The sequence below is a fragment of the Microtus ochrogaster genome, unplaced genomic scaffold, assembly GCF_000317375.1.
Source record: "Microtus ochrogaster isolate Prairie Vole_2 unplaced genomic scaffold, MicOch1.0 UNK16, whole genome shotgun sequence".
In the NCBI taxonomy this organism is placed as follows: Eukaryota; Metazoa; Chordata; class Mammalia; order Rodentia; family Cricetidae; genus Microtus; species Microtus ochrogaster.
Genome location: NW_004949114.1, coordinates 2683541 through 2693385, shown reverse-complemented (window position 1 = coordinate 2693385; position 9845 = coordinate 2683541). Strand labels below are relative to the sequence as shown.

General features: G+C 43.1%; 1 protein-coding gene and 1 non-coding gene across 5 annotated transcripts in view; both read right to left on the bottom strand.

Annotated features, from left to right (window-relative positions):
- The window catches only part of LOC101989722 (GON-4-like protein), a 49637-nt gene that overhangs the window by 29785 nt on the left and 10007 nt on the right, over positions 1 to 9845 (bottom strand). For 3 of the 4 annotated variants that reach the window (XM_026789215.1, XM_005367128.3, XM_026789214.1), the window contains exons 4-12: positions 9237 to 9311; positions 9038 to 9088; positions 8451 to 8501; positions 7624 to 7722; positions 6230 to 6349; positions 5611 to 5781; positions 4102 to 4294; positions 2050 to 2151; positions 1531 to 1571 (exon numbers count right to left, since the gene is read on the bottom strand). In XM_026789215.1, the coding sequence (XP_026645016.1) occupies positions 1531 to 1571; positions 2050 to 2151; positions 4102 to 4294; positions 5611 to 5781; positions 6230 to 6349; positions 7624 to 7722; positions 8451 to 8501; positions 9038 to 9088; positions 9237 to 9311 (903 nt within the window). The remainder of the gene's footprint in view (positions 1 to 1530; positions 1572 to 2049; positions 2152 to 4101; positions 4295 to 5610; positions 5782 to 6229; positions 6350 to 7623; positions 7723 to 8450; positions 8502 to 9037; positions 9089 to 9236; positions 9312 to 9845) is intronic. The other variant, XM_013353790.2, reaches the window with a different exon arrangement.
- Positions 4660 to 4821, bottom strand: LOC113458371. The gene has a single exon (XR_003378744.1). It is a non-coding gene; the product is annotated as a U1 spliceosomal RNA (small nuclear RNA).

Below are 9845 nucleotides of genomic sequence, written 5' to 3'. Positions count from 1 at the left end.
CTGTCTCGAAAAACCAAAAAAAAATAAAAAAATAAAAATAAAAAAAAAAGAAAAACTCTGGGTTACTGTCCAGGCTGCGAGATGTCTCTGTCAATTCTAGAGTTTGGGAAGTTGCTTACAATGCACTTCTCGTTTCTTATATCCTTCTGGGGTCTTTGATAAAGTTAAAAAATAGATAGTAATAATTATAGTTTTCCTTAGTTGTAAAAGATAAAGTAGATATAAATATTGTAGCTGTACTTCTTCCTTGATACTTGTTTTGTCATATGTAATCTTGCTACATTAAAGTTAAAACCATCCTTTTTATTTAAACAAAAAAGGAGAGGTGATGTGGGAAGTGATATATACTGTGAATATATTTTATTGGCATTGGTTAATAAAGAAGCAGCTTTCAGCCAATAACATAACAGAGTAAAACCAGGTTACAAAGATCTAGAGAGAATAGGCAGAGTCAGACAGAGGCCATGTAGCCATCGCCCAGAGGAGACAGCCAGCCAGAAACTTTACCCTACTGCCACGTGGTGACACACAGATTAATAAAAATGGGTTAATTCAAGATGTAAGAGCTACCTAGGGATAAGCTCAAATATTGGCCAAACCGTATTGTAAATAATATAGTTTCTGTGTGACTATTTTGGGGCTGGGCAGCGGGGGAAAAAACGAGCAGCCTCTGGCAATAGCCCTCTACCCACCACACAACCAACACACTCCTCAATTGCTTTTCAAATTGGGTCTGTCGTGAGCTCAAGGGACCAGCTTCTCTGTGCACACCAGAGCTGGGACTACAGACACACACTAGCACACGGGCTTTTATGTGAGTTCCGGGATTCTCATACCCATTTTCTCATGTAAACATATAACCAACACAGCCATCTCCCCAATGCCCAGAATTGTCTCCTTTTTTTAAGATTTATTTTTCTTTTTGAGTCTGTGTGTGTGTGTGTGTGTGAGAGAGAGAGAGGGGGGGAGGGAGAGAGAGAGAGAGAGAGAGAGAGAGAGAGAGAGAGAGAGAGAGAGATGGGGAGTGCGGGTGAGGGTGCTGGATCTTCTGAAGCTACATTCACAGTGATTGTCCTGGGAACTGAACTTGGATCCTCTGGAAAAGCAGCAGGTACTCATAAATGCTGAGTCATCTTTCCATCGCCTCCAGACATCCAACCTATCTTTAAAAGACAGATTTACCTGCCCTTTGGAATCACCCACGCCAGTCTCTATGGAGTATAAACTGTGCTGGGCTAAACAAAACCCAGCTTCAAATGAAAAACAACCTAAACCCAAGAGACAGGTTACGGAAGAAGTCTCTACGATCAGAGTTCAAATGACAGTTTACAACAACAGCTCAGGAACAGCACGTGGAAACCAAGCATTTAGCGCATGAGGATAATCAAGAGCATGCCACTCAGAATTTCCCTGCATTGTGCTCATTGCTGGCACAGGCAGACCGTTCTTTTGAAGAGAAATCCTTAAGATCAAAGGACAGAGCTTACTAAAGAATTTCACCAAACTACTCACTCAAAAATCGTTACTCACCGTTTCAAACAGCTCTTCCATCAGTCCGTTTACTTCTTTTTCTGTGAAAGGACAAAGAAGTATGTTGGTAGAACTTAGTCTTATTCTGTAGCAAGGAAGACCTCCAGGGTGATACTGTAGCTGGTTCTCCCAAGGCGCCTGAGCAAATGCTCACATTCCTCCTTCAAGCAGCATCTCAAAGGCAGTTATGAAACTCCAACCTGCTTCACTTCCTCTTCAAGATGCTTGAGATACACCCATCTCTTTCTATCCCCTTATTAAGCTCAAGGCTGCAGAGACCACGCCCACATTCATTTTGACATTCAAAGTATAATACAACCCTCACCAAATAGCAAATGCCAAACACAGGACCACAACATCTACAATAGCAACTTTCTGCATATGCGTTACATTTAAACACTTACAGAAATAAACAAATGAAAATCCATTGTCTACATTTGAATGAACCGTAGACTTCCAATACACCTCCAGAGTAAACAAAGACATGTGGAAAAGACAATAACGAACAAACTGACTTACTAGTGATTCTCACAGCCCTGTCAGTACGGAAATCCTCTGTGTCTGGTTCATCAAGGTCTTCCAGGAAGTTATATTCTGGATCATCGTCATCATCTGCCTCATCTGGGGGCAATACATTAGACACTTTCTGTTTTCTTTCCTTTAAGTTTCTCAAGACAGGGTTATCGCTGTGTAACTGTTGTGGCTGTCCTGGAACTCGCTCTGTGGACCAGGCTGGCCTCGAGCTCATGGAGCTCCAACTGCCTCTGCCTCCAGAGAACTGGGATCAAAGGAACGCCCCAGCACAAACTCTGCCTACTTTTTTCCCAGACAAGGTCTCTAAGTCTCTGTCTCTCTCTCTCTGTGAATGTGTGTGTTTGTATGTCTATGTTTCTTGCTCTCACTTCCTTTGGTTTTTTGAGACAGGGTTTCTCTGTGGCTCTGGAGTCTGTCCTGGAACTAGTTCTTGTAGATCAGGCTGGCCTCAAACTCACAGAGATCCACCTGCCCCTGCCTCCCAAGAGCTAGGATTAAAGGTGTGCACCACTACCGCCCAGCTTCCTTGTTTTTTTTTTTCCTAAATTAGGCGATTGTGGGCATGGACCACAGTCCCACCATGCCCAGAACACACCCTTGACCCTACACGTCTGGAAAGAGAAGAGTTACAGAATCTTTCCACACAGCACATACATTAGTTTTTATTTTGTTGATTTATTTGCGTATATGCATGTGTGGAAGCCTTGGCATGTATGGGAGCTTGAAAAAGAATGGCCACCCTGCCTCACAGATCTGAATGATCAGGTCCCACTTGCTGCAAATCTTTCCGAGAAGGCTTAGGGGCTGTGGCCTCACTGTAGCCAGTGTGTCCCATTAAGGGTGAGCTTTAAGGTTTCAAAAGGTACCCCAGGCCCAGTCTTCTGCTTCCAATTTTCAAGTAAGATATTAGCTCTCCTATAGTTAACCCTGTGCAGTGCCTGCCTGATCACCACCATTTCTGCCACGATGGCCACAGACTCACCATCTACAATTGTCAAACCAAAGCCCAATTAAAGGCTTTCTTTCCTAAGTTGCCTTGGTCATGGTCTCTTCAGAGCAATAGAACAGTGACTTTGACAGCATGCATCTGGGGCTCAGGGAACAACTTGTAGAAGATGGTTCTCTCCTACGACCATGGGAGGTCTAGGGACAGAACTGGGGTTATTGCCAGGCGGTGGTGGCACACACCTTTAATCCCAGCACTCGGGAGGCAGAGGCAGGCGGATCTCTGTGAGTTCGAGGCGAGCCTGGTCTACAAGAGCTAGTTCCAGGACAGGCTCCAAAACCACAGAGAAACCCTGTCTCGAAAAACCAAAAAAAAAAAAAAAAAAAAAAAGAACTGGGGTTATTGGGCTTGGCAGTGATCATCTCTACACAGAGCTATCTCAATGACCTTTGCTTTATTGCCTTCTTTTCTTTGAGACCGGGTCATATTAAGTTACCCACGCCAACCTAGAAGTTACTAGGTAGCCCTGGCTAGCTCCCAGGTTAGGATCCTCCTTATAATACAGGCCTGTGTCAAAAACACCCCACCTTCCCCGACTTTTAGGTGTCATTCTCCAATACTTTGTAACTGTGACTTTCCACAGCTGACTTGTTCTCGTGCCTGTTCCCTCCTCTCAGCTAGGCTCCAGCTCCTCCAAACAACACTCAATGTCCATATGCGTCCAACAGGTAAGTCTGCCATATGACCCACTTCAGTGTCATAGAAACGACACTTCCTTCCTGCTTCTAAAGTATTTTTTATTGTGTATATGTATGTGTATGTGTGGGGTGCCAGGTGCTAACTACATACATGTTTTCCCACTGAGCTGTAGAATCTCAGCCTCCAGTCTCTTTCTTTTCTTTGAGACAAGTGTCGCTATGTTCCCCAGGCTAGCCTCATGTCTTAGAGCACCAGTCTGTCTCAACTTCCCCAGCAGCTGAAGCAGAAGTCTAAGCCAGCACGCCTAGCAACAAACCCACTATTAGTGCTTCCAGTATGTAACGCGTCTCTACCCCAACTGAGCAGCTCATAGCTGCAAAGAAACCGCTCACCCTCGTTCTCCACGTCATCATTTAAGAGGCCCCCCAGCCACACCTTCCAGTCCTCATCATCAGCTGTATTTGGGTCATACATATCCGGGGTGATATCTGGAGCCTCAAGTTCAGCTTCGAGTTGGCCCAGAGGAACATCTTTCAGGGGCATCTTAGACCGAGTCCGGAATGCAATGAGACTATCCTCCATCGGCTGGACAAAGTAGAAAGAAAAAGCACCCAGAAGGTCAAAGTCATGCTTCCAAATTCTCCACACTCCACAACAAACACTCCTTAAAAATCTACTGTCTCAAGACACTGTAGGTCACTGTCATCCCAGCTGTGTACGGTGGCCCACACTCTTAATTACAGCACTTGGGAGGTGGGGACAGGCAGATTTCTGTGTGTTCAAAGCCGGCTCTGTATCATGAGACCCTGCCTCAATAAACAAAAAGAAGCAAACAAAATCCATAACAATGTGGATTTTCTTTCTTCAAAATCTACTTTAATTTCTTGTAGATTTTATTTTTTCAAATAATTTTTTATCTTTTTTATTAAATATTTAAGTTTCTCTACAGAGGAGACTGTCAACATAGTGCCTGCCCCACTAGAACAAATTATGCAGTCAACTTTCCCGATGTTAGGGAATCTCAGGGGTCAGCACATCAGGTATACAATAACGAGCTGTGCCCCAAAGAAACAACCTGTGTGGTCGTGGGTTCTTCCCTGACAGGTAAGTATGTTTTATTTCGTTTTGTTTTTATTTATTTCTTATGGACTGGAAATATGGAACAGGGGCTAAAACCACTAGCTGCTCACAACCATATATAGTGAGATCTGATGCCCCCTTCAGGCCTGCAGGTACACTTGCAGATAGAACACTCATATTTTTCAAAATTTTTCAAAATTTTAAGAAAAGATTTATTTTTCATTTTATGAATGTGTGTTTATGTGTTACCTGTTATATGTGCAGCACATGTGCGCAACACCCACAAAAAACAGAGTTGGATATTCTGCAACTGAAGTTACAGGTGGTTTAAGGCACAGCGTGGGTCTTGGGAACCAAACACAGGTCCTCTATGCATCAACACTGCTGAGCCTTCTACCCTATCCAGTTATCGGTTTTAAAATGAACATTTCAAGAACAGTTATAAGAGTTTTAAAATATATGTATATATTTTATAATACATTCACATTTTTAATGGGTATAATTAATTACATTTTAATATATTCACAAAATCATGTGATATAACCAATTGCACAATAACTTCATTATCCACATAAGAGATCCAATAATCTATGTTCCGTGGATTTGGATTTCCTACTTACTGGACATTTTAGATAAGGGCATTACACAGTGTCCATTGAGACTGTTTCAGGGTGCTCACATACATCATGTGTGATGTGTGCAAAGTTCATCCCTGCAGTTCCCCAGCACCTGTCAGTACTTCTTTTTACTGACCAGTAGCAATCAGCCTTATGGACATACCATAATTTCTTTTCTCAGCAATTCAGAGTCACGATGCTTACCTGAAAAGAATCCATGCAGACAGGACTCGAAGCCAGCTCCTCATCTACTGCATTTAACTTCTCCATGAAAGCACTATCCCTGGTCTGCTTTGGTTTGGGAGGAGGTGGGGGCCCCATGGGCACTACTTCAGCACTGATGTGCCTAAGAGCAGGTGTGGGGACTTTCTCAACCTGATCAAAAAGGATGCTGTGTTAGGATGGATGGATGGGAGGGACGGAGGGATGGAGAGAGGGAGGGAGGGAAGCAGGGAGGGAGGTAAGACAGGAAGGAAGAAGGAATAACAGGAAGGTGGCCTCTTTCCTCTTTTGTAGATGAAGACAGGTGAACGGTCAATTCAACAACACATGCTCTGACTAGTTAGGTCTCATTCTATCTCAGTGAGAGAAATGGAACACTACTTGGCTTTCAAGACAGCACTCTAAGCAAGGATTGCATACACTTGACCCCTAATGAGAACTCAGAAAACCTCTGTGACCAAGACTAGGTCTCAGTCATCTCTTAGCTGTGCATTCTCCCGAGAACTCTGAAAAGGTGGCAGCCCACAATGATATTACCAACAGTAAATCAGCCACTTCTCACACGTATGTCTAAAGTCTCTCTTGTCTGACGCCGGGTTACCTCTGACAACATGCCACTCTCCTCATCTGTCTCAGCCACTTCAGACGATGCTTGCAGTCTGGATCTCTTCACTCCGCGTGGAGACGAAGCCGTGCTTTCAACATCACTTTCCAATAAGCTCTAAAACAAACCCAGTGCACGCTCACGTGTGTGCCCCAACCTCAGTGCGCAGCACGAAATGCCACAACAGAATGAATCACAAAACACCAGTCACTGGGATCTGGGCTGCCAGGATGGCACAGCAGATGACTAGGTGTATGCGACCAAGCCTGATGACCTGACGTCCACTCCCAAGACCCATATGGTGGAAGGCAAGAATCAACTCTTACCAGGATGTCCTGGGATCTCCACAAGCAAACTGTGGCATGCACACACAAACACCCACCCACACAGATATATATGTACATACATACAAGTGCAAATATATAACATGTAAAATAATTATGTCATAGAAAGAATACATGCAGTATATGCAATAAATATATACATCGTAGAAAGAAAATGGATTTTCAATGACTTAATATCCTAAAGAGGAAAAGATGGAAGGGACCATATCTGCAGCCTCATCTTCATCATAAACTGTTTAAGGGTAAAGGATTAACAAAACACAGAAGGAAAAAAGAAGACTTCTTTTGAAAAGCGTTACTAACCAAGCAATGGTGCCAAACACCTTTATCCCCAACACTCAAGTGGCAGAAGCAGGAGGATCTCTAAGAGTTTGAAGCTAGCCTGATCCAAGGCAGCCATGGCTACATACTGAGACCTTTTCTCAAAAACTCAAATAGAAAAGATAAAGTTCATGAACAAGAAAAATTAAACAAGACTATATAGAGGTGTATATTTAGGTGACAGAACTACAAAGAAAAATAGCAAAAAAACTATCAAGACATCAGGGTTCCAGGGTACACTTGTCTGTTGATATCTTTGTTTTTTTCCAGTTTTTCGAGACACGGTTTTGCTGTGTTAACAGCCCTGGCTGTCATGAAACTTTCTCTGTAGATCAGGCTAAAAATTGAAGTCACAGAGATTCACTTGTCTCTGCCTTCTGAGTGCTGAAATTAAAGGCGTGGGACCTGGCGTCTGCTGGTTTCTAAGAAAGAATCTAGAACAAGCTGTGTAGCTGAGGATAAACCTGAACTCCTATCCCTCCTACCTGCATTTCCTAAATGCTGAGATTACAGCACATCTTTGTGTTGTATGTGTTACTTTTATAATGTAAGCTTAAATGTATATAAGGAGTTTGAAGAGCAGAAGAATACCTACCAGCTAAGACATCATTAGAAAAGAGAACATTTCTCAATCGTGTCTAAAGAATGGGTGACAAAACTAAGTCACCAAAGCCCGTCTTTATCAAGCCCAATTTCTTTCTGCAGTAACAATGAACACTCACAAACCTCTTCTGCTGTTTCATCTTCCTCTTCCTCATCTGGCTGGTACTCTTCATCTGAGGAGTCATCTTCTTCAAGGTGAATGTCCACAAACTGTGGAGGCTGCTTCAATAGGAACACAGGAAAACAGGGGTGGGGGGTGGCTCAGCAGCTAGAGGCACAAGCCCAATGACCAAGTTCACTCCTCAAGACCAGTATGGTAAAAGGAAAGAACCAATTCTCACATACTATGATAGTTGCTCCCACCACTCACCATGCAAAAACAAGTAAACATAAAATAACACAGAGAAAGAAATGGAACAGGGCTGGAGACTAGAAATCTCAGAGGAGAACGCATGCTCACCATGCATAGGGTTCTAGGCTCCAACAGCGGCAGAGGACAGATGGAATGGAGGGATAGAAGAGAGGGAGGGAGGAAGGGAGAGAGAGAGGAAGGGAGGGAAAGAGGGAGGGAAAGAAGAGAGGGAGAGAGGGAGGGAAAGAGGGATGGAGGCAGAGAGGGAGAGAGAGAGGGAGGGAAGGTGGGGAGGGAGCGAGTGAAAGCACAAGTCACACATTGGGAGAGAAAGTGAAGATATCTAGGAGGAGAAAGAATTCTCTGAGTCTAATGTGCCGTCACATCAAACAACACAGGCAGGTCTGTATGCTTCCATGAGGTGCAGCTGAGGTACAATGGAATGGAAAAACCCAAACCTGTAACAAAAAAAGAAGCCCCCGCAAACAAAAACAACCCCCCCCCAGCATGTCTAAAAGTAGTGAATACAAAGGAAGTAGTAGCTTTCAAAACTGATGAGGTATTTTGGGAAAAGAGTAACAATGACTTCTGCATTTACCTTAATTTCACTGGCTTTCTTAATTGGTGAAATATTCCACGTTGGAATTACCTATGAAAAAGAATATCAGTAATAACATGTAACTGCTTTTCCTTTTCTGATAAGCAGAAAGACCCACACTGAACTTAGCAGCTACCAAGGTCTACAGGCCTCACTGAGCACTATATTCTCATGTATTGCTGGGGCTTATGATCCCAGCACTGGCAGGACTGAGAGAGGAGCCTGGGCTACACAGTAAATTCCAGGTCAGTTTGGGTCATAGTGTGTGACCCTGCCTCGACCAAGCCACCACCACCACCAGTAACAACTACATTATACAGAAAAGGAAAAACAGAGCAGTAGCCCAAGATGTAACCTTTGTCCTTGATTCATGCCAGGGCACAGCACAAAAATCCGGGCAGTGTGGCTCACACTTGTAATCCCATGTATATTAGGTAAGCATTCTCACTCTGAGCTAGGAGTCCCAGCCCACACATAATGATTTCAAAAAGAAAACCCAGACCAAAATTGTTCACATTTTTCTTCTCTATGAATAACCACAAACAGGCTTCTATTCCCCAGGATAAAGAGAAACTCAGAACACATACCACTCCTTTCTCCACCACTTCCTTCAGTTTAGAGCGTGTCATCTTAGGCTCCTAAGAAGGGAGAGAAAGAAAGTAGCCAATAAAAGTTACAATGTGATTTTCCCAGTCTGAGGTGTGTCATGTTGTTTACAAACTGCTACATGACTTCCCACATTGGAAAGTTTCCATGGCATGGAAACAATGACAAGAGGCTACTCACAAACAGTGGCATGTCTTCTGTCTCACTGATGGCAGCTTTCATCATGGCTACAACATGTTCATTTGTGATTACTTCCTGGAAGAGAGAAATGAAACCTCACTTTATGCCACAAAAGATTTGTCACCTGAACAATATTCATCTCTATGTAAGTGCCACTAGACCTTTGTGGAGAATAAACAGAAGTTAGATCTTTAATAATAGCTTCAAACTGAGCTCAAGAAAACATCTAAAGATAAAGAAGGCAGAAACAAGCCTTTAAACAATGTTGCAGTAGGTGGTCCCATTCAGTTCCTGCTCCTGGGACAGAAATATGCAGACACAGGTAAGACATAGAGGAGAACTACATAAAGGCATTTGTGTTTTTTAATCTTGCCTGTTCTGCTTGCCTAGCAAATACTGTGCTAGCTATCAAGGCATTCTTCACACGTGTAAAGCACTACCAACTACTATGGATGTTTTTCTGACTAGAAATCTTATTGACCAAATCAGTGGAAGGAGGTGCAGGTAGTTCATCTTCTCAATACCTGTTCAGACTCCTCACTAGTGCTGAGTGCAAAGAGAAAACTATCCTTAGATGTAAAACATTTTTTTTTTTTTTTTTTTTTTTTG